The following is a 25,242-nucleotide window of genomic DNA, read 5'->3' on the forward strand; positions in this document are numbered from 1 at the left end:
GATTTTGTTGTGTGCCATTTCTACATAATTTGTGTTTTCACATGTCATTAAACTATTTTTCAAAAACTTTTAATTGGTAGTATGTAAGATTATCATGGATATATTATGATTATAGCAGTACTGGAGATAATACGGTTGTTTCCAGTTTTACTTAATGTAATTATTGTGTAAATAATAGATTAATTGTTCAAAAGTTTTTGAAGGCTTAGAAACATATTACCAAACTGTTCTCCAGAACTTACCAGCTTACACTTCAACACATTCTCTAGCACTCATTCTTGAAAGTGTCTGTTTTATTCATCACAGTTTTAGCATCATTGTGAATAATTGCTTTACCAGCAGGTTTTGTGTACATTAATTTTTTGTTTACATCAGAAGTTATTTTTTCTAGATTTTTAAAATCAACTTTATTGAAGTATAACTTGCATACAGTGTAAAGCATTCATTTATTTGGCTTCAGTGCATGCCAAGTGAAAGTCAAAGTATTAGTCACCTAGTTGTGTCCAATTCTTTGGGACCCCTTGGGTTGTAGCCCACCAGGCTCCTCTGTCCCTGTGATTGTCCAGGCAAGAATACTGGAGTGGGTAGCCATTCCCTTCTTCAGGGGTTCTTCCTGGCTCAGAGATCGAACCTGGGTCTCCAGCATTGCAGGCGAATTCTTTTACTGTCTGAGCCACCATGGAAGCCCACAGCACAGGCCATGTGGGATTTTGGTTCCCCCATGAGATCAGTATCCCTCCTGCAGTAGAAGTGCAGAATCCCCTAACCATCGGGGAATTCCCATAAAGCGTTTATTTAATATACCTATATAACCATCACTCCAAACAGGAATAGAACATTTTTATTCACCATGGAAGTTCCATTTAACCTATTTGCAGTCATAACTTCCATTGTATTTTCAGGCAGCTGCTGATCTGATTTCAGCTGCTATAGATTCATTTCTCCTATTTTCAAACTTCATATAAAAGAAACCATACAGTGTGTTTCATACACTTCAGGCTGGATTGAGAAATAGGCAGAGGAACCAGAGATCAAATTGCCAACATCTGTTGGATCATAGATAAAGTTAGTCCCATAAAGGCTTCTATGTACCTTTTGGATCCTCTAAATAGTCTTGACCACAATTAGAACTGTTTGAAATTCTACTGAGACTGAGGTAACCCCTCCTGGAAGGGTGCCCTGATCCTCAGCCTGTTCAGTTGGGAGCCCCACATACAGGGACAAAGGAAGAGGACAGAGGGAGCTGAAGGTTTCACACCCAGATCTGTACCTGTAGGACATAAATCTGACAAGTCTCACAGAGAGATAAAGAGCAATATATATGGTACTTCTACCCATTTTTCTTGTTTTCTACAGAACTGGTGTAATTATAAAACAGTATTATAATTGAGACCCTTCAACCAATCAGTGTTCCCCATGTTCCAAAGGACACTGTAGCCATTCAGTATCACAGAAGAAGATCAGGCATCTCTTTTTAAACTCTGGGGATCGGTGGGAGGGGGGTTCAGGATGGGGAACACATGTAAATCCATGGCTAATTCATGTCAATGTATGGCAAAAACCACTACAATATTGTGAAGTAATCAGCCTTCAACTAATAAAAATAAATGAAAAAATAAAATAAACTGGGGATCAAACTTGTCCCAGTTTTTTTTTTAATACATTTTAAAGGAGTGGTTCTGAAATGGTTAGCTCCCATCTCTAAGAGAGAAAGAAGCGGGATCCACAGCCGTGGCTTCTTTCCACTGGAGGCATTCCTCCCTGCTCTAGATGGGGGTGTAGACAGACTTTCCACCAGCTTTCCTTCCCTGGTCAGACTTAGTCTGTCCCTTACCGATGCAGGCGCCAAACTTGTCCCTTCTGGTTCTACCATCGAGGTGGGGCGGAGATACAGCAGAGGTAGACCTGATGGCATCTCAAATTGACTTAGTTGCATACCACGAAGACCTTTCTTTGATTATGCCCTTTTCCTCTGATGCCACCCTGGGTGGAGCAGAGTAGTTTTCCCAGAACGTTTCCCAAGCTAGGACTACTAGGGGCAGCATCCATCAGACGTGTGTCTGTGCACATTCTTGAGTATAGTCCTGACTGCGGTAGAAGTGGTGAGTCATAAAGGGATAAACAACAGCCAAGATGTCCCTTCTGAGTGTCACCACACCAATATATGTGATAGCAGAAGGGTTGGCCAGCGAGGAAAAAGTGATTTTTGTCCTCAAGCTTCTAGGACCAGACCTTCCAGTTCATTTCCATAGATTCCACAAAAAAATATCTAAGGAGTTGAGACAAAAACTGCCAGAGAGCCTCCTCTGATCCATTAACAGCACTACCAAGTGAAGAAGCCCATTGCACTTCCAGTCTGACCAGATCCTGCAGTTCCCCATCTGTGTCCTCAAAAACCTCATGGTCACCAGCAGTCCTTCTATCCACATAGATCGGAGGCACAGCCATGACACTCACTTTCGGATTGGTGGCCCTTGAGGCAGGCAGCCAAGAGAGTGACCTCTAGCCTGAGAGACATCCTGGAGCTAGAACTCTGCCTCACTCCCAAACATGCTCTTGTAACTTCTGGCTCCTAGCAAGGCTTTCATACTTGGAGTCTAAGTTAAAGTAAATAGTTACAGCATGGATCACAATTTCCTTGAAAGTCTATGATCTGACAGATTAGGTTAGTAGTTCTAATTCCCCATGCAATTACGAAATGGTCAAAGGAACCAGGAAAAGGTGGCTGAGAAAGGAAAGTTCGGTCCACACGCTTTGCCCATCTCTGGTCACTCCGCTAGCAGGGATCTTGGGTGTCTCTTGGCATTGGCAGGTCGGTATAAACCCCCGGCAAGGCTCCCCTTTTTGGGGCTGCCTTCAGTCATTACAAGGCACTGTGAAACCGCAGAGCAGGGTTCATCACTTGCTGCTTGCAAGGCATGTCATTCATTCACAGAAGCACACCATAGAGTTAGTAAAGTAAAGCGGAAAACGTGTGTACTGAGAAAGCAGAGAGACTAGAGCTCTGAGTGTTCTTACCTTGTCCTGAAGATACCGGATGAGCCCCCAAGACGGTAGCTTATGGTGAACGCTGTTGAATTTGTGATCTCCGAAGATGATGACTTAGCTTCGGGACCAGGGTCATGGCTTGATCACTCAAGAGCTTTTGTGTAGCAGAGTTTTATTAAAGTAAGAAAAGGGACAGAGAAAGCTTCTGACATAGACATCAGATGGGGGACAGAGAGTGCCCCCCTCGCTAGCCTAAGCAAGGGAGTTATATACTTTTTTAATTAGTTATTACAGTAAATCAAAAGAATGTCTCAAGTTGTAAAGATATTACTAGACCCACTCCCGTAATTTGTATTTTAAGATAACAGGATTAGTCAGAAGGTTTTCAGGAAGGAGAAACTGTCCTCAAGCAGGATCAGTTCAGTTCAACCTCTCAGTCATGTCTGACTCTTTGCGACCTGGTGAACTCCAGCATGCTAGGCTTCCCTGCCCATCACCAACCTCCGGAGCTTACTCAAACTCTTTATTGAGTCAGTGATGCCATCCAACCATCTCATCCTCTGTCATCCCCTTCTCCTCCCACCTTCCAATCTTTCCCAGCATCAGGGTCTTTTCCAGTGAGTCAATTCTTCACATGAGGTGGCCAAAGTACTGGAGTTTCAGCTTCAGCATCAGTCCTTCCAATGAATGTTCAGGGCTGATTTCCTTTAGGATGGACTGGTTGGATCTCCTTGCAGTCCAAGGGACTCTTAAGAGTCTTCTCCAACACCACAGTTCAAAAGCATCAATTCCTATATGCTCAGCTCTTTTTATAGCCCAACTCTCACATCCACTCATGAATACTGGAAAAACCATAGCTTTCACTATGTTGGCAAAGTAATGTCTCTGCTTTTTATTATGCTGTCTAGGTTGGTCATAAGTTTTCTTACAAGGATCAAGCACCTTTTAATTGCATGGCTGCAATCACCATCTGCAGTCAAGCAGGATACATTATTATATAATCCTTGGTGGTTGTTTAGTCACTAAGTTGTTTCCAACTCTTGTGACCTCATGGACTGTAGCCTGCCAGGCTCCTCTGTCCATGGAATTCTCCAGGCAAGAATACTGGAGTGTGTTGCCATTTCCTTCTGCAGGGGATCTTCCCGACCCATTGCAGGCAGATTGTTTAACAACTGAGCTGCAAGGGAAGCCACATACATAATTCTTAGTACTGAGTTTAAACTGAGTTGTTTGTTGTGTAATCATCAGTTCCAAGCTTAAAGAAAAAAAATTTTATGTGACTAAGACTAAGGAATGTAGAGAGAGAAAAAAAATGTTTGTCATTTGTTCCTCATTGAGAATTCCAGACCCCTATCTCCTCTTTGAGAGCCCCAGAATCTTTTTTCCTTTTTGGGGACCCCAGACTTCTTATCAACCTGCCTAGGAATTGACTCTCATTGTGGGCATGCATTTTACTTTTCAGGTGATGGGTCACGTGCGAAGTATATATTTATAAGAACCTCCCCAACAGTTTACAAAGTGATGATATCATTTGACGCTCCCACCAGCAGTTGATATTATCAGTTTCTTAATTTTAGTCATTTTGTGGGTATGTAGTCAAAACTGTGATTTTTTTTTTGCATTTTCCTGGTACACAGATGTTGAACATCTTTTCAAGTGCTTATTGGTCATTCCTGCATCTTATTTTTTGAAATATCTCCTAAAATTATTAGCTCATTTTCTTTAAAAATACGGTTGTTTTCAGGACTTCCCAGGCGGTCCAGTGGTTAAGACTCTGTGTTCCTAATGCAGGGGCCATTAGTTCTCCCTGATTGGGAAACTAAGATCATGCCTCACAAAAAACCCCCACAAAACAAATAGAGTTGTTTTCTTATTATTGAGTTATAAGAGTTCTTTATATATTCTGCATACAGGGCCTCTCACATACTTACTGTGAATAATTTTTCCTCCAGTCTGGCTTGTCTTTTCATTTTCTTACGAATGTATTTTGAGTAGCACAATTTTTTAATTTTGAGGAAGTCCAGTTTATCAGTTCTTTCATATATAATTTGTTCTGTTTTATGTCCTAAAGAAATCTTTGCCAAACCCAGGATCACTAAGGTTTTCTTAGATGTTCTTGTAGGTATTTTACAAGTTTAGACTTTGTGTTTCGGTCTGTGACCTATCTTTGAATAAATTTTTGTGTGTAATTTGAGATAGCAGTACGGGTTATTTTTTCCCCAAACTGACATCCACACAATTTGTTGACAAGACTTTCCTTATCCCCATTCAGTCCCCCCATTAATTGGGCACCTTTGTCATTACGTGTATGTGTGTGGGGGGATGTCTTTAGACTTCTTTCTTTTCCGTTGCTTTATATGTTCATGTAACATGTGATTTTGAATAATTTAGCTGTATATTTTGTAATGTAGCTTGTAATCAGATCTTCATATTTTTTTCAAGATTATTTTTGCATTTCTTTTGCCTTTCCATATGAATTTTAGAATCAGCTTGTCCATTTCTGTTAAAAAAAAAAAGCCTGTTGGGATTTTGATTGGGATTTTTGTTGATTATTATTATCTCTCTGTGAATCAGTTTTGAGGAAAATTTACACTAGTAAATATTTTGAACAGTATTGAACCTTCCAATTCATGAACATACTGCAGCTCTCTGTTTATGTTGACAAGCAAGTTTTGCATAGTCATATTTACTGTCCCTAAATATTTAGTGGTTTAATGCTGTTCTAAATGGTAATAGCTTTTTATTTTCATTTTCAGTTGCTGGGATAGTAGAAATACAGTTGGGTTACAAATATTGACTTGCAGTCCACAGTTCATTTTTTAGTTTTAATAGCTCTGTTGAGATACCGTCGGATTCTCTCTCTCCATGACCATGTCATGTACAAAGTTTTACTTTTTTTTTTCTCCCAATATGCATGCCATTTCTTTTTCTTTCCTCACTGCACTGACTAGAAACTCAGGGAGAATAGACTTTTGGGGGCTTGTTTTTGATCTTAGAGGAAAAGAATTCATTCTTTGACCACTGAGTATGATGCTATCTGTAGGTTTTCTGCTGTACTCCCTGCTCTGCATCAGATTGAGGACATCTTTTTCTTGGGTGTTGAGAAAAGGTTTTGAATTGTCAAAATGTTGGTTTTTTTTTTATTTTGTTCCTAGAATTTCACCATTTTGAGTATTGCACCTTAGTGGTATATTGTAATAAAAATCAGAAACTTTTAGCCTTGACAGTGTGCCATGGACTATTCTGAACAGCTTACTAACTTATATAATCATTACAACAATCTTTTGAAGTATACATGGTCTAAATTGTACCAGTGAGCTTTAAATCATTATTTTTGAAATGAACTTAAATTCCATTCTTTCCCAGTCCCTTTTACTGTAGACATGAATATTCATTTCTAATAAATGAGGTTTATTTGTTGTTTCTCTTTGAGTTCTAATTTGGATTATTTTGCATCATCATTAATTTTGATTAGAGTATGTGAAAAATTAACAGGGTACTAAAATTCAGAACTCTTAAATAAGAGTATATCCTCAGAGAAATGTCTCTCTTTATCCCTTCTACTCCATCCATAATAACCTGTTCTTTGTAATTCTTAGCTAATATATGATCAGTTTTGTGGAATTTCCATGAAGACTTCAGATTAGGGGGCATGGAGTGTAAAGTTCGATAAGTAACTGTAAGAGCTACCTCATTTGGTTGCTTAGGTCCTCGCTTGCTTTTTGACCACTTGATTTGCCTTGTGCTGAGTGGTCTCTTAAACTTATTAGTGTGTCTTTATCAGTCCTTCCCTATTTGTAGCTTTTGCTTCATAAAATGATTATTTGATCATAAATTACTATTGATACATCGATATTCATAAATGTGTGAAGAAATAAAAATCTTTTTTATGAGTTGTGGATTTTGGGTCATGCTTAATACTCTTTGGCTTGAATTCTACTTGTCTGATACTAGGATGGGTTTGTCTTTCTTACTGTCCTCTATCACCTGTAAACTTTATATACATTCCTTTTATTCTTTCTGACCACTTTTTGGGGGTGATGATGGGTAGGATATTTCTTGTATAAGCATATAATTGAGTTTAGAATTATGAGGCAAATTGAAAATCTTTCTGTTTTCACAGATGTTATAAGTCCATTCACATTTGTTGATATGGCTGAATATGTTTGCTGTCAACTCTTTCATAACATTTAACTTTTTGTATTATGTTATATTGGCTAGTTTTAAAAATTTTGCTCCAATCTTTTTTTTCCTTCTCCCATTTTTAGTTGCATTATTTCCAGTTTAGTGTGCAAATGTTTGTACATTAATACTCTAGCCTTTTTCCCATCTTTGAGATACATGAATGTGTGTGTGTGTGTGTGTGTGTGTGTGTGTGTGTGTGTGTGTGTGTGTGTATAATTTTGCTAAAGTTTTCCATCGATATCTTGGTTAGATGAACCTAAGATGAAGATGGCCTATACTAGTCATTTGTGGCTGTTGAGCATTTGAAATTTGGCTAGTGTGAACTGAGATGTTCTATACATGTAAAACACATGTGTTACGTACAGGTTTTATAGGGCTTGGTATGAAAGAAAAAAAAATGTAAAATATCTCTCTACCTTTTTATATTGATTCCATGTTGAAATGATAATTTTTGGATATTTATATTGACTTAAATAAGATATTAAAATTAATTTCATCCTGTTTCTACTCTTTTTACTGTGACTACTGGAAGATTTAAATGTGTGGCTCACATACGTAGTTCCCATTATATTCTGAACAGTGCTATTCTAGTAGATTTCTCAAAAGTCCCCTATTAAAGTCCCTGAGTACTTTGTGTAGCTTTGATACTTAAAAGATAACTTAGCTGGATGTAAAATATATGATTCATACTTTATGTTCATTGAGGTTTCTGGAAATGCTGCCTTATTGATTCTTTGCTTTATATGTTTATTTTAAAGTCTGATATTCATCTGATTCTTTTGACTGTTTAAGTTATATGTTATTGTTAACTATTATTGTTTGCTTTGAGGATTTTTTCTTTATTTTTGAAATAGTTTTATTCGAATATATGCCAGAGAGAGTCTGTTGTTGTTCTGATTACTTCTGCCAGGTATTTGGTTAGTGTTTTAAAGTGTAATATCTTAATCATATTTAGGTGTAGAGTAGTGTTAGCTGCATGCAGAGTGTTACGTAACATATCTAGCACTTTTCTTGGAAAACTAAAACTCTATACCCACTGAACAACAGCATCCTTTTTCTCCTCCCCCGGCCCTGGACAATAACCACTCTTTCTAAGAATTGGACTACTTTATATAAACCTCATATAGGCAGTGTAGTATTTGTGCTTTTGTGACTAGCTTATTTCACTTATAATATCCTCAAGATTCACGCATGTTGTAGCATGTGTCAGAATGGTCTTCCTTTTTAAGACTGACTAATATCCCATTGTATGTACGTACCACATTTTGTTTATGCATTAATCTGTCAGTAAACACTTGGGTTGCTTCTGCCACTTGGTTATTGTAAATAACACTGCAAGGAGATCAAACCAGTCAATACTAAAGAAAATCAACCCTGAATGTTCATTGAATGGATTGATGTTGAAGCTGAACCTCCAGTTCTTTGGCCACCTGATGTGAAGAGCCAGCTAATTGGAAAAGACCATTATGCTGGGACAGACTGAAGGCAGAAGGAGAAGAGGGCAACAGAGGATGAGATGGTTGGTCATCGCTGACTCAATGGACATGAGTTTGAGCAAACTCAGGGAGATAGTGAAGGACAGGGAAGCTTGGTGTGCTGTAGTCCATGGGAGTCACAAAAAGTCGAACACAACTGAGTGACTGAACAATGGCAGCAACCTTCAGATTGATATAGTGACTCAGTGGATTTGAGTTTGAGCAAGCTCCGGGAGATGGTGAAGGACAGGGAAACCTGACATGCTGCAGTCCACGGGTTCGCAAAGAGTTGGACACAACTTAGTGACTGAACAACAACACATAAAAGATCATATCATCTGTGGGCAGAGATATTTTTACTTCTTCCTTTCCACTTTGGCATTTCTTTTTCTTGATAATTGCTCTTCCTAAGCCTCCCAGTACTGTGTTGAATAGAACTGGCAAAAGCAGGCCTGCTTGTTTTGTTCCTGGTCTTAAAGGAACAGCTTTCAGTTTTTCACCATTGAGTATATTGTTAGCTGTGGGCTTCAGATGATTTCCTTCTGTTCCTAGTTTCTTGAGTGTTAGTATCATGAAAGAGTTTGGATTTTTTTCAGCATGTCAATTGAAATAATCATGTGATTTTTGTCCCTTCATTCTCTTATGTGTATTACATTGACCAATTTTCATACATTGAGCATTCTTGCATTCCAGAAATAAATCCCACTTGGTCATGATGTATAATCATCTTCATGTGTTGTTGAATTTGGTTTACTAGTATTTTGTTGAGGACTTCTGCGTTGTTATTCATCAGCAATATTGATCTGTAGGGTTTTTTGGGTTTTTTTGTTTTGTTTTACTTGTAGTGTCCCTCTACCTTCCCCCTTCTGGTTATATTGAGATATAATTGACATATAACATTGTATTCAAGTGTATAGCATAATGATTTGATATATGTGTATGTTGTAAAATGATTACCACAATAGGTTTAGTTAACATCTGTCACCTCACACAGTTAAAAAAATTTTTTTCCCTTGTGAGGAGGACTTTAAGATGTACACTCCTAGCAACTTTCATGGATATAGTAGTGTATTATTAACTGTAGTCACCGTGCTGTACATTACACTCTCAGAACTTATTGAACTTATAACTGGAATTTTGTACCTATTGACTACCTTTACCTATTTGCATATCCCCACTCCCCATGTAGTATCTGATTTTGATTTCAGGATAATACTGGACTTGTGAGTTTGAAAGTTTTCTCCTCTCTTCATTTTTTTTAGATTTTGAGAAGGACTGAAGTCTTTAAATGTTGGTAGAATTCTCTACTAGTGAAGCCATCTGGTGATGAGCTTTTCTTTGTTGAGAGTTGTTTGTTTAATGACTCAGTAAATTCAGTATCACTTCTGTAGTTCATGTCTTTAATTTTTTCATGATTTAGCCTTTGTAGATTGTATATTTTTAGAAATTTATGTTTCTTCTAGATTAGTTAACTTGTTGTATAATTGTTAATAGTAATCTCTTATGGTCACCCTCTCCCCTCCTCAGGGGCATCAGTTTTAGTGTGTCTTCTCTTAGTTTCTGATTTTTGGTATTTGAGTTTTTCTTAGTTCATGTAGCTAAAGTGAGAATGAAGTCGCTTGATCATGTCCGACTCTGCAACCCCATGAACTGTAGCCTACCAGGCTTCTCCATCCATGGGATTTTCCAGGCAAGAGTACCAGAGTGGGTTGCCATTTCCTTCTCCATCATGTAGCTAAGGGTTTGTCAACTTCATTGATCGCTTCAAAGAACTTTTAGTTTTGTTGGTGTTTTTAAAAAATTTCTCTGTTCTCATTTTCATTTATTTCTACTCCAGTCTAATTTATTATTTCCTTCCTTCAACTAACTTTGGGTTTTGTTTGTTCTATTCCTAGTTCCTTGAGGTGTAAAGTTAGGTTGTTGACTTCAGATCTGTTCTTTTTTAATGTAGGTAGGAATTTATTGCTATAACCTTCTTTCTTAATACTGCTTTCGCTGCATCCCTAAGTTTTTGTTATATTGTGTTTTCATTTGTCTATTTTCTAAATTCCTTTGTCATTTTTTTCTTTTGACCCATTCATTGATTGTTTAAAAACTATGTTGTTCGGTTTCTTCTGCATATTTAAATTTTCCAAGTTTTCTTTTGCCGTTGATTTCCAGTTTAATTGGAAAAGATAGTGGTTGTAAAAGGTACTTGATATGGTGTGTCCACTGACATAGTTTTATATTTAATTGTTTTTATGTTTTTTTATCTTTTAAATTCTATACCAGAATTAAAAGTGACTTATGCATCACCATTACAGTACTACAAGATTCTGTATTTGTCTATATATTTACCTTTACTGGAGAATTTTCTATTTCTCAGTGGTTCTATGTACTAATTAGTGTTTTTGCTTCAACTTGAAGGGCTCTCTCTAGCAGTTCTTATAAAAGACAGATTCACTGGTGATTAACTCTTTCAGCCTTTATCTTGTTAGGTCTTTATTTCTTTGATTTTTGAAGGGCAGTTTTTCTAGATTTAGTATTGTGGTTGGCAGGTTTTTTGTTTGTTTCAGTGCTTTGAATATATTATTCCACTACTTTCTGGCTTGTAATGTTTCTCCTTCTAAAATTTTAAAAGATTCGTTAGTTTTGGGTGCGCTGGGTCTCTGTTACTGTGCTCAGGCTTTCTTTGGTTGTGGTGAGTGGCGGCTGCAGTCTAGTTGCAGTGTGGCTTTTCTTGCTTTAGAGCACCAGGCTTCAGTAGTTGGGGTGAGTAGTCTCAGTAGTTTCACACAGGCTCAAGCGCCATGTGGGCTTCAGTAGTTGCGATGTGTGTGGACTCAGTAATTGTGGCCAGGGACTAAGTGCTACGCAGCATGGGACGTCTTCCCAGGCCAGGGATGGAACCTGTGTCCCCTGCATTGGCAGGCAGATTCTTAATCGCTCTACCACTAGGGAAGTCCAAGGCCTGTAATGTTTTTGATGAGTAGCTGCTGATCATCTTGTGGATGCCCCCTTGTACCTGATGATTTGCTTTTTCCCTTGCTGCTTTGTGGACTCTCTCTGTCTTTGACTTTTGACCCTTTGGTTATTTGTCTTACTGTAGGCTTTTTTGAGTTCATCCTAGTTGTCTTCTTTTGAGCGTTTTGAATTTGGATGTTCTTTTTGGATTTGGTAAGTTTGGGACCATTTATTTCTTCCAATAAGCCTTCTGCTCCTTTTTCCTCCTTTTAGGGCTTCCATATGTGTATCTTGATCTGTTGGTGGTGTCGTCAGTTTCTTAGGTTTTATTCTTTAATTTCTTTCTCTTTGAGTCCACTAATTCTTCTGCTTAATCAAGTCTGCTGTTGCGTCCCTAGGTTGATTTTTTTTTTCCCAATTCATTTATTGTAATCTTCAGGTCCAGATTTTCCATTTGGTTGGTTGTTTTCTTTTTTAATGTTTTCCATCTCTTTCTTGATATTTGCATCTTGTTCATACATTGTTTTCCCTGATTTTGTTCATCTGTGTTCTTTTAGTGCATTGAACTTTATTAATATTTTAAGCTTTTATTGTCAGATAATTCACCAGTCTCTTATTTCTTTAGGATCAGTTTCTGGAGGTTTATTTTGCTTTTTTTGATTGTCCAATTGCCCTTGGCCTTGTGTTTTCATGCACCTTGTTTTTTTCTGTTACAATTTGTGTGTTTGAAGAAGTAACTGTAACTCCTAGTCTTTATGAATTGGCTTCATACATTGTAAGATTTAGCAATCAACCCAGGTAGGGAGTCTGGAAACCCTCAAACCTTTTCTGGAGATGCATCTTCCCTGGGCACGTGCACATAATTTCCCAGTTAGAGGGGTTCCCAAGATTTTTACTAGGAATTTGTTGTAATCTTTTGCTCCCTCTGGTGTTTGTCAGTGTTACTGCGAGTTTTCAGATGTTGTGACAAGCCTCTTAAGTTCTTTTTTGTTCTCCACAGCGCCTAGTCATCCAAAGAATGCTGGCTCAGTTAGCCTTCTGAGTTAAGTGAGACAGAAGATAGTCCCTTGGGCAACTCCCTCAAAAGCTGAAATTTTAGATATACGTTCCACTCTTCTGTTTCCCTCCCAAGGAAGAAGCTGTGAGCTGAATGTTTTCTCCTGATTGCCCGAAGCAGTATCAGATCCTGTCTGGTGATTCTAGTTCTTGTGTGCCATCTTGCTCCCTCTTGGGCTTTTTTTGATAAGTAGATTCATATATTTTATCTTAAATACTAGTTCTATTTCATTTTCTCTTTTTTGCTTTGTTTTTTTTTCAAGGACTCCACTTATATGAATGTCGTTTCTTCTTTGCCTGTTTTTATAGTCTGTCATCTTTCTTACTCATTTTACTTCTTTCTTCACTTTTTTTCTGTTCACTTGGTTATTTGACATCCTGTATAAAACACACTTAAGTCTTTGAGTATATTTTACGCTAGGCTTCTGATAATTTTAGTTTTCATCTCTGAGGTAATTGTCTTTTTTTCTTTTTGCATTCAGTCAACTCTTTCCGTTTTTTTCCTGAGTCTTTTGCATCCTCCTCCAAAGGATGCAATCTTAGTTTTTTGTATATTTGAGGTAGGTCACAACATTCTTAGTTTGGTAGTGCCCGCTTCTGTCTGTGTAGGCTGTGTGGAATGATCTGCTTTTGAGGAGTAGGCAAAGAATAGCTTGTCTCATTCTGGCTCTTTCTAGCTAGTGGTTCACAATCCCCATAATTTTGTTTTCTGCAGTACAAGTGAGATGGGCTCAGTTTTACATTTTTTTTTCTTCTCCGTAAGTATTTGAAACTTATTCTTTTGATTTTTGTCTCCAAGAATTTTGCTGCACTCTGTTTTGTGCTGATAGTTCATCTGTGATTCAGTTTGTTGTTGTGGCTTAAGCTTTTCAGTCCTTTACCTAGTAAGTTTATAATTACAGTGAGGTAGAGTAGATAATTGTAATTATTCAATTAGCTATCTTTAGTTGGAAATTTTAGATGTAAATTTTTAAAATATCCATGAATGTTTAACTTTGTATGCAGCCTAATTTGATGGATTCTGAAACCTAGCCTGCATATTGGGGCAAGATGGAAAAGAGGCATACAAACAATGATTCAAATTTCAGTCCTGCTCATTTATGTCATAGAAATCATAGAGTTTTAGTTTACTCATCTCCAGAAGAAAAAATATTTCTACCTTGTACCTTGTGGAATTGTGCTTGGTACTTATACATGACTAGAAGTCATTAATTGTTTAGCATCTTTCAGTTTGTGTTTAATGGCTTACCATATAATCTCATGTGTTACTAGGTAGAGTATAAAGTGTGCAGAAATTATATACATTTTTCTTAATAATTGATGCTTTCATATTGTGTGGAGAAGACTCTTGAGAGTTCCTTGGACTGCACGGAGATCCAACCAGTCGATCCTAAGGGAAATCAGCCCCGAATATTCATTGGAAGGACTGAGGCTGAAGCTTCAATACTTTGGCCACCTGATATGAAGAGCTGACTTATTGGAAAAAGACCCTGATGCTTGCAAAGATTGAAGGCAAAAGGAGAACGGGGCAGCAGTGGATGAGATGTTAGATAGGATCACTGACTCAATGGACCTGAATCTGAGCAAACCCTGGGAGGCAGTGTAGGAGACAGAGGACTCTGGTGTGTTGCAATTCATGGGATCTCAAAGAGTAGGACATGACTTAGTGACTCCACAACAACTAAATATTTCTAGGTAAACACAAAAAATGTTTAGATATGTAATACGATAGGCGTCAAAGGATATTTCAGAATGTCAAAGTAACCATGAGAAGTGATTTTGTGTTTTTGGTGGAGAGTGTTCCTTCATTTAAGATGTTAAACTTTATATATATATATATATATATATATATGTGCAAAAGGGCACACAGAAGGAATAGCTTTTTGTGGAATGTTCTATACTGTATTCTTTCAGGCTTTTTTTCAGGGCACTAGAGGTCTGTGTTATGTTTTTTACTATTATCTAAGAGTTCTAGTTTATGGATATAATATAACAATTTATATAATAATTATGTATTTATTGCTATTTAGACTTTTTTTTTTGGTGTGAGAAACAGTGCCATGGTGCCCATTTTCATTTAGTCAGTGTTGCCCATTTGTTGGTTGCCTGTTGATGAATTCCATTTGTGGAGTTAATAGGCGAAAGGCCTGCTTTCTTAAAGGAAATTAAGTAGTGCTTGGTTTTTAGTTGTTTTTAAAAATTAGGTAACATCACCAATGTATAATGCGGCATGTAACAAGAAGAGCATTACTCCTGTCAATCTCTTCCCCCACAGTACAATGACAAATCAAAACTCTGATACCTACTTTCAGGATTTTGTGTGTGTTTGCCACTGATTATAACTATTGTATGAAACATAGTCCTCAAGAAGCCTTGTCATTGTTTTTTATGATTTCTTTTTTTTTTTTTACAGATTGAGAGACTGATAATCTGGGTATGGAAATGGTGGCTGAAAATTTATTCGTAGAGCTAAATTTAATCTGTAAATAGGGGAGTATGTCATGGTCTAGCTCCTTAAATTTCTGTCTGCTGCATTAAGGAGGAAAGTCATCCATTATCTGTTTTAAAATTTTTCATTTGTAAAATTGATGTTAAATCTTAAATCTATTAAAGATGTATTTCAAAAATTAGATTATACCTAAAAATATATTTAGGACAAAGTCAAATATACATCAAAAGAATCTCTTCAAATATAAAATGTGTGCATTTTTTTGTTACCTTTGTCTGTAGATTTATTAGCATTATAAGAACCTGTTTTATAATCTTTATCGGACTTTTCTAGTAAGGATGGAATAGTCAAGAGACATTGGAATCAGAGTCCTGATATTTCTCTTATATATCATTACTATTTGCTAAGAGTAAGTCACTTGTTTCTTGAGTGCCATTTATAAAAATGGAAAATAATATCTACCCTCGTGTCCCAAGATTGTAAGGCGCTAATAGGCATGTGATTGTGGGTGTAGTTTGAGAACTATAAAATATTATATCAGAGCAGGGTGACATTGCATACTGAATCACTTTCTTTAACCAGGAGAGGTGAAATATCAAGGTAATAGGAAAATAGAGCTTCCCAGGTGCCTCAGAAGGTAAAGAATCTGCCTGCAATGTGAGAGACCCAGGTTTGATCCCTGGGTTGGAAAGATCCTCTGGAGAAGGGAATGGCTGGCTCCCCATTCCAGTCTTCTTGCCTGGAGAATCCCAGACAAGAGGAGCCTGGTGGGCTAGAGTTCATGGGGTCACAAAGAGTTGGACATGACGGAGCAACTTTCACTTTCAGCAGGAAAATACAGGGTTAATTAATGCTACAAATCACTGGCCTCACTCAAGGCCTGGCTTCTTAGTTTCTTGATGCTGTTTGTGTGTTTGATCCCCTCAAAAGTTCTTAGTCAACTCAGAAGTTTTACTCCAAATAGATTTTAACTAAATTGATAGTAATATTTGTATGAAAAGTATACTTAATGCTTCAGCTTGGGATTCTGCCCTATGAAGAAAAACATTTTCTGAAGGTGAAGAAACTCAAATCTAAGCCAGCACCCACTGTCCTGTCCCTTTGTTCAACTGCTTGCCTTTTTTTGAACGTCTCTGAGCTCTAATCCATTTTGGATATTCTGTTCCCTGTGCCTGGATTGTTTCTTCTTTTCCTCTTTTGCCTTGCTAAATCGCTATTGATCCTAAAACTCTTAGTTTATATTTTACTTCCTTTGGACATCTTTATCTGTTCTCCCAGAATGAGTGGTTTGACTAATTGTGAAGAGACATGCCTATCAAGCTCAGATGTGATTGTATACTTAGATAATCTGTCTTCCACTAGCTAAGTTCTTTAATCGTGAAGTCTGTCTCTGTCTCATTCACTCATAATTCTCAGTGACAGGAATAGTATCTGCTGTCTACCAGGTGCTCTGAAAAATGTTGAAAGAATGGCTCCTGATACATAAATCTTAATTTATGCAATGCAAGGTAGCCAGATGAGACTTGAAGGAATTTCAGAAGCAATCCATTTAGATATTTAGGAACCTTAAAGAGAGGAGGCAGTGTGGCTAGAATAAAGTTTGGGAGTAGAGAAGTGTGAGGTAAGGTCAGAGAGATATAAAGTCTTGTAAGTCATTGAGTGATTTTAACCTTTAAATATGAAGCGGATCCTGTGGGGAATGACATGGCCTAGTTTACCTTCTAAACAGTAAAGGTGCTTTGTTGGAAATTGTTCATGGTGGGTCAGGGAGAAAGTATCTGTTAAATAGTGAGGTATTGAGAAGTTACTAGAATCCGGATGTATACTATAAGAACTATTATTTCGTCTTTGTTAAAAAATGCTTCTTGCCATGATGGTAATAGAGTCTGTTGGTTATCGTTTTCTCTTGTCTCTGAGTTATTGAGAATTTTGTGCTTTTGAAGTTTGAGGTGTATAAATGCAGAAGATATTTAGAATCTGATATAAATTCTTTTCCTGTTATTTGCTTTTATTTGTGTTATCTGCTATTGGTGATAAACACCTCAATTAATTTAGCAAACAAGGGGTCAGTTTTCTTGTAACTGAGATGTTAAATTCTACTTTGTGAATACTTATTTAAAAATTCTGCTTATTAAAATTGTAGTCATTTAAGGTGATACCAGTATGTATACAAGTATTAAGGGAGAATAATGGCAATGTTTTCTGAAGGTCTGTAGTAAAGGAACTACTGTTTTTTAATTGATTCTTAAAGTACTTTGCAATTATTAAACAAAGTAAATTTTAAGTAGAATTTTGTTTTGAATTGATATTATGAAAACAACTCACATTGCCTGCTTTACATTTTCCAGGAACATCATTTACAGCGAGCTATTTCAGCACAGCAAGTGTTTAGAGAAAAAAAAGAGAGCATGGTCATTCCAGTTCCTGAGGCAGAGAGCAACGTCAACTATTACAATCGTTTGTACAAAGGAGAGTTTAAACAGCCAAAACAGTTCATTCATATTCAGCGTAAGTTTGTTAATTCATTCTTTTTTGTTTGTAATTTAAATTTATCAAACAGTGAAAAATCCTTTCTCTCTTTTTACACAAAGAAATTTTAATTTTTAAATTGATACCCACTGACTTATAGAAATGTAAAACATGAAAGAATAAAATTCCTCTGTGCTTATATCTGAACTTCAAGATCATTTTGATTGTTAGTTGCATTTGGAACAGTTGATGGTTATGTTGTATAGGATTTTCTGCAGAACTTACACTTATTATACAGCTAGAGTGTATAATATATTATCTTTTTTATATATTTTTTTGCATATTATACTTTTTTTATACATTTACTATACAGCTAGAAGGCATAATGGATTACCATACCCAAATAAGGTTTATTTTCCAAGGCCTAGTGGCTATAATGCTGATTAGGGGCAAATCTGAAATTTTTTAGAATTAGATCCTACACCTCTACCTTCTTGTAATTTTTATAGAATTCTAATTCTTCCTCCTTTGATCCTCTTAATAATTTTCTCCCCATTGTTATTTTTTAAATGATCACCATCTCTGATCTCTCTGATCTTAAACTGTTTCACTGATCTCCTAACTATTCTATTATCCTTACCCTCTTCTAATCTATCTTCTCCACAAAGTCCACTGGCACCATAATGGGCTTCCTGAAGTGTCTCTCTGATCAGATTATGACCTGGGCTTAAAATTGTACTGTGTTCTTTATTTTATAGTAGCAGTTTGCAGCTAATTTTGCAGACAGATGCTAGTGTCTTAGTATCTTGTCTGGTTGTATTTGGGAAAAAAAAAAACAAAAAAACTTGAAGTCATTTGTTAAAATAGTGTTGAGGGCTCTGCTTCAAGCCTACCTGTATGAAAATCTCTGATTTGCAGCCTGGTAATAGGTATTTTTAAAAAGTTGTCAGGGTAATTCAAAACATCTCCAGATTTACTACTGACTGTAAGATCTAGTATTTTTCATCAGTTCTCAAGAAGTACATTTGTCATATTTGAAATGAGATTGCATTTTAAATTGCTTTTCTTCTTGATTAAAGTATGGCTTGTCTAAAGAGAATTTCTACTTGTTTTTGCCAGGCATCTGGGGACCAACCTGAGACCACCTTAAAGTCTTTGCTTGTTTTGTTTTATTTGTTTGCTTTTGGACCACACTGGTAGCTTTAGTTTTACTTGTTTGTTTTTAGACCACACAAGTAGGCTGCAGACCTGCTTGGAATTCAGTTCTCAAGGAGAGATTTTCTTCCCCCCTCCTTCCACCTAAGGGCAATTTGAGAAATATGGTTTCATGTTGTTCCTTTCTGCATGACTATTTTATTTATCTTATGCTGAAGTCCTTTTCCTTTGATATAGAGCTTTATGTAGGAATACTATATAAATTTAAATATGAAGCTTTTTCTTTTTCTTTCTTGCAGTTCATAAAGTAATGATGCATCTTGTAATTGCTGGCATTATAGATTTAACAGAATGCAATAATAGCCAGTCTCTGATTTGAATACAAGGCCCTTTGTGATTTGTTACCTGCTCCCCCCTTTAACCTCATTTCCTGTTGCTCTTTCCCTCCCACTGTATACTGTAGGGAATAAAATTATTCACATTTGCCTTGTTTCACATTTCACATTTCCTTGCATGTGCTGTTCAAGTCTTCTTTCCTTTTCTATAGCTTAAGATCTTCTGACTCCCTTTTGCCGCTTAACCCTGATTTCTCATCCTGCCTCTCCTTTGCTTCATCTCAGTACCTTGTATGTACCTCTGTCAGAGGACTCACCATACTTTATTGTGATTATTTGTAACCATTCTTTCTCTCCTTTTAGATTGTGAGCCCCTTGAGGGCAGGGACTATGTTTTATTTTCCCTTTGTATCTTTAGAGTCAAGTGCATGGCTTATAGATGCTCAATAAAATGGCTTGTTTGTTGACTGGTTCAGTTGTTTTTAAATGGCTTAAAAGCCCTTAAGTGTCAGAACCATTTTCCAGAGACTGTTTCCCCTAAGCATTCAAGAGAAACACACTTGCAAAAATTATTTGTGTGATTTGTTTTCTCTATGTCTTTGACTTTGAATCCCTTAGCTTGTTGAATTTTCCTTGTCTTTGTATCAGGAATGAGATAGCTGTTCATAATAGAAATTTTAAACATTTTTCAAGCCAACATATCCCCACTCCTCCTTTTTTGTATTTTAATAACAATATAGCTGGACAATAGGACCATTTGTAAAACCCATTCCTGGCAACCAAGAACCAGAAATTGGATGTAACCCATCTGGGTCAGACCCAATAGATGCAATAAATATTAATCTTGTGTTGTTTTTTTCTCCATTTCCTTTTATTCTATTGCTGTAATAAATAGAATAAAAATAATAGACAATTACTTTAGCTACTTCCTTTTTTCTCGGTGAGTCTGTTAGCGTATATATCTTACATATACTGTTCTATACTAAATTGTGCTACACAGTTTTTTCTGCCTTTTCTATTTATATTTTAGTTTTCTCAGGTTTTTATGTAGTCTCCTGTTGTCATTTTCAGTGTATATATAATTTTCCATCAAATGTATATTCCATTATTTGCATGCCTTTTTGCCTACTATTGGGCGTCCTTGGTGGCTCTCCTTTAGTCTGTACCTTCCAATCCATCATCCACATTGTCACTTTTGTGATTGGTAGCCATTTAGAATGTTTCCAAGACTTACTGCTGACTATAGGATAAAATTTTAACTTATCTGTGTGATGTTTTGTGCCTGTCTAGTCACAGTCTGCTATGTCTTCTTCCACTGTGACATCAGCCTGTCATTGAAATGAACTGTTGATAGTCTGTTCTTCCTCTAAACTGTAAGTTCTTTGGAAACAGATGCTGCATCTCATTCACCATACAGTCCCACACTACGATCTCAATATACAGCACACCTCACCTCCCCCCCCACACCAATTCCCTCTAAACTCTTCACACTTTCAGCTACAATAATAAGTCCTTTTAGCTCTATGATTCATCCCTTATTTTATCATCCAGGCCTTTACAAAGCCCTTTACTTCTCTTGTCCCATTGTTAAAATACAATTTATTCTCCAAGGCTTATCTCCAGGACCACCTTTAAGATCTTTTTTCTAACCCCTCTAAGCAGAGTTCCTGACAGTGTTTACCTCAAGCCCTCCTGTTGTGTGCACACCCTCATTGTGGCATCAACCACCTGTAGTTGTAATTGTTTGCCCTCTGTTGCTTCACAGGTTATAAGGCTCATTGAGAGAAGGGACTTTTTTTTTCCTCTTAATTTTTACTGCTTACTGTAGTACCTAGCATATGACTAGGTATGAAGTTAAATATTTTGCTGAATAAATCATGAATGAATGGTGAAGATAAAAGCATACACATCTTGACATTTTTGAGACATTGATCTTGTAGGACTCAAAATTGTATACAGAATTGATAATATAAGAATAAAATCATTGCCATGTACAGTAAAATTGAGAGACCTGCCGTGTGAACCCAAATCAGGAATTGGGCTCAGTTGTTCACCAACAACGTCATTATGTCATTTTAGGACAGAAAGTGTCTGCCTAGGAGTTAGGAGTGGAGTGACTCCAGTCTTGGTGTGGATGTGAGATAAACCTGATTATTTCCTATCCCTTTTGGTAATAGTTCTCCTTAGTAACCTGTATTAGTATTCTGGAGAACTTACTTAATCACAACACACTGTGGTATTTTGACCAGGTTGAAAGCATTTTGGTGGCATGTAGTCTTTGATGACCCAAGATACTCAAACTGTTCCTCATTTCAGCTAATTCTACATATTGGTCAGTTGTGTGACATACATGGAAAATGCTACCTCCATTTTACTTACTGTTATAATGGATTTTCTTTGGGTACCTTAACCCAATGTTAAAATTCTTTCATTTCTTCTCTTACGGAGTTTAAAAACTTATTAAATTCAAGATCCAAATTTTTCCTCTTAAGGAAATGACTTTGTTTACATTGCAGTAAATTCTTTATTTTGACCTCCCATTATCCCTTTCATTTAATGTAATATTTTACAATATCTCAGAATTTTAGAACATGAAGGAACTTGAGATACTGTTTCATAAATTTTCTGAAGTTATGTCCTGTTTTGAACTCAATTAAATACTTCTTTGAATCAGGACTCCTTTGCATGTTTTGAAATGAAGGTTTACTTAGCGTTCTCAGTGCATTGCTCCTACAAACACAGGTAAGTAGAACATCACCTGTTTCTTGGCTGAAAGAGTCCAGGAGAAAGGACTGGTGGGGATAGCACCCTTTGTTATTTGTCAGGCAGGGCGACAAACCCACTCAAAGGAAATTGAATTCTGCTGTTTGTGTCTGCAGCCCACATCTGAAGTCCTGGGAAGGTACCTGTCTGTGTGTGTATACTGCTGTACACGTTACTACACTTGAAACTGACTCCTCAGTTCAGTGAAGCTGATCATTGTCAAGTCTTTACTTAGAAAAGAAGAAAAATTATACTTGTTTAGTATCACATGGATTATTTATTCTACTATGTTTTCAGCAAGAGTGAGACAGATGCTGATCTAACATCCAGTGTCAATCTCATTATCCTTGAAATGTTTTTTGCTCTTTTCCTCATTAAGCAAAAATATTGATAACTGACTGTTTGCCTTCATAGGGCAAATATGTTTTGATTGGAAAGAGTTGAAAAAGATCCCAAATGAAGAACATTGTTTTGTTTGTACAATAAAACTTTTTGGTGAAAAAGATACATTCTAGGAACATCATTTCTTATTTAAAAAAATCCATTTTTTAAAACTGGGTATCTGTTAAGAAATCAGATTGAACAGAAATGATGCAACACAATTAAATATCAGAAAAGCCATGCCAGAAGTACGGAAGTGGATTATATCAGGTTTGTGGAAAACACGTTCTGGGTGAAGCTAGATTCCAGGTTGAGGTGGTTAGAAAGATACTGGGGGCAGTGAGCAAGGTCAGGCAATGAGGGCACCCTACATTCAGACTAGCTGTCTTTAAGTATCTTCCTGTCTTCTCTGAGGATGCTTATACTTGTGCTGAGCCTCTTATCCTTGGATAAAGCTGTGAGTGTGGGCACTTGTTCTGAAATGGTAGAGTAGTATCTGGGTGAGTACTAATCCAGGAAAGGGTGAGGAGCCCTAAAACTTAGAAAATATTAAATAATGAGTAATGATAGATATTTGGGAAAGCATTATAATCATTTGACAGTCTGGGACAGAGAGGTGAAAGAGAAGTCTTGAGTATAAGGATTATGCCCCTTGGGCTTGTGTGCCTTTTCTTATGTTTACTTATGAAAAATACCACAGGCATTTTTTCACAGAACTAGAACAAATACTTTTTAAATTTGTGTGGAAATACAAAAAACCCCAAATAGTGAAATCAATCTTCAGAAGATAATAGGAATCATGCTCCCTAGCTTCAGACTATACTACAAAGCTAGAGTAATCAAAACAGTGTGATACTGACACAAAACAGCCATAGATCAATGGGGAACAAGATAGAGAGCCCAGAAATAAACCCACTTGCTAATGGTCAGTTAATTTGCAACAAAGGAGGAAAGAATGGAAAAAAACCGGCCTCTTCAGTAAGTGGTGCTTGGAAAATTGGACAGCTACTTATAAAAGAAAGAAATTAGAACATTCTCTAATACCATAAGCAAAACTAAGAATGGATCAAATGTGAGACTGGATAGCATAAAACTCCTGGAGGAAAACATAGAACACTCTTTGACATGAATTGCAACCATATTTTTTTGGATGTATCTCCTAAGAGAAACAAAAACAAATGGGACCTAATTGAATGGTAAAAGCTTTTACACAGCAAAGGAAACCATTGACAAAATGGAAAGACAACCTACTGAACGGGAGAAAATGTTTGCAAATGATAAGACTGATAAGGAATTAATATCCAACATATATAAATAGCTCATGTAACTCAACATTAGAGAAACAACCTGATTTTAAAATGAGTAGAACTGAATAGACATTTTTCCAAGGAGGATGTGCAGATGACCAACACACATGTGAAAAGATGTTCAACATCACTAATCATCAGGGAAATGTGAATCAAAACCACAGTGGGATATCACTTTGCACTTGTCAGAATGGCTGTCATTTAAAAAAAAACAACAACATTGCTTAGGATATTGAGAAAAAGGAACCTATGTACATTGTGAGTGGGGAGGTACCTTGGTGCAGCCATTGTGGAGAACAGTATGGAGGTTTCTCAAAAAACTACAAATAGAACTACTATTACAACAGTTGGGCTTCTGGATGTATATCTGAAAAAAGCAACAGTAATTCGAAAAGGTACATGTACCCTGTTGTTCATAGCAGTATTAGTTGCAACTGCCAAGATATAAAAGCAACCTAAGTGTCCATAAACAGGTGAATGGATAAAGAAGATGTGGTATATACATACACAATGAAATACTACTTAGTCATAAAAAATGTTTAAGAGCATGCTTCAACGAACTTGTAAGTAGGGGACCCAAAATTTGAACCAGGCAGACAGATTCCAGAATACATGCTTTTTTTTCCCCAGCTTTGTTGAGATATAACTGACATACACCACTATATGTTAAAGGTATATAGAATAATGATTTTTCCTACACAACTTTTGAAATGATTTGTTGTTGTTTAGTTGCTAAGTCATGTTTGACTCTTTGAGACCTCATGGATTGCAGCATGCCAGGTTTCCCTGTCCTTCACAATTTCCTGGAGTTTGCCCAAGTTCATGTCCATAGAGTCAGTGATTCCATCCAACCATCTCATCCTGTCTTGTCCCCTTCTTCTTCCTTCAGTCTTTCCTAGCATCAGATTTGAAATAATGATTACCAGAATGAATTTAGTTAACATTTATCACTTCATATACAGAAAAAGGAAAGGAATAAAAATATTTTTTCCTGTGATGTGAACTCAGGATTTACTCTCTTAACAACTTGCATATGTAACATATTACCTATGTTAACTATGGTCATCATGTTGTATCTTACATCCCCAGTACTTATAACTGGGAGTTTGTACCTTTTGACTACCTTCATCCACTTCTCCCTCTCCCAACCTCCCATCTTTAGTAACCACAATATAATCTCTTGTTCTATGAGTTTGGGATGGTAGGGGGTAGAAATTCTTTTTATCTCCACTTGTGAGATCATAAAATATTTGCCTTTGTCTGTCTGACTCAGTTCACTTAGTATAATGCCCTCAAAGTCCATCCATAATGCCCGTGAATGGGCAGGACTTCATGTTTTTTGATGGCTGAATATTATTCCATTATATATATATATATACACCACAGCTTCCTTCATTCACTTACTGTTATGCACTTAGCTTGTTTCTGTGTCTTGGCTATTGTAAGTAACACTGCTATGAACATGGCGGCCGGGGCAGGTGGGGGGGGATTGCGTCATATATCTCTTAACGTAGTTTTCTCGTTTCCTTTGGCCATATTTCAAGAAGTGGAGTTGCTAAATCATATTATAGTTCTGTTTTTAATTTTTTGATTTCACATAGTGGTTGAATTAATTTGCATTCCCACCCATAGTGAACAAGGGCTCCACGTGCTCAACAACATTTGTTGTCTCTTGTCTTTCTGATGCTAGTCATTCTGACAGGCATGAGATGATATCTTGTGGTTTTGATTTGCAT

The 25,242-nt window shown here is 36.7% G+C and overlaps 1 protein-coding gene across 3 annotated transcripts in view; it reads left to right on the forward strand.

Annotated features, from left to right (window-relative positions):
- EPC2 (enhancer of polycomb homolog 2) overlaps nt 1–25,242 on the forward strand; it is a 126,002-nt gene that overhangs the window by 36,333 nt on the left and 64,427 nt on the right. For all 3 annotated transcript variants that reach the window (XM_065931507.1, XM_065931506.1, XM_065931508.1), the window contains exon 2: nt 17,445–17,604. In XM_065931507.1, the coding sequence (XP_065787579.1) occupies nt 17,445–17,604 (160 nt within the window). The remainder of the gene's footprint in view (nt 1–17,444; nt 17,605–25,242) is intronic.

The sequence above is a fragment of the Muntiacus reevesi genome, chromosome 3 (assembly GCF_963930625.1).
Source record: "Muntiacus reevesi chromosome 3, mMunRee1.1, whole genome shotgun sequence".
Taxonomy (NCBI): Eukaryota; Metazoa; Chordata; class Mammalia; order Artiodactyla; family Cervidae; genus Muntiacus; species Muntiacus reevesi.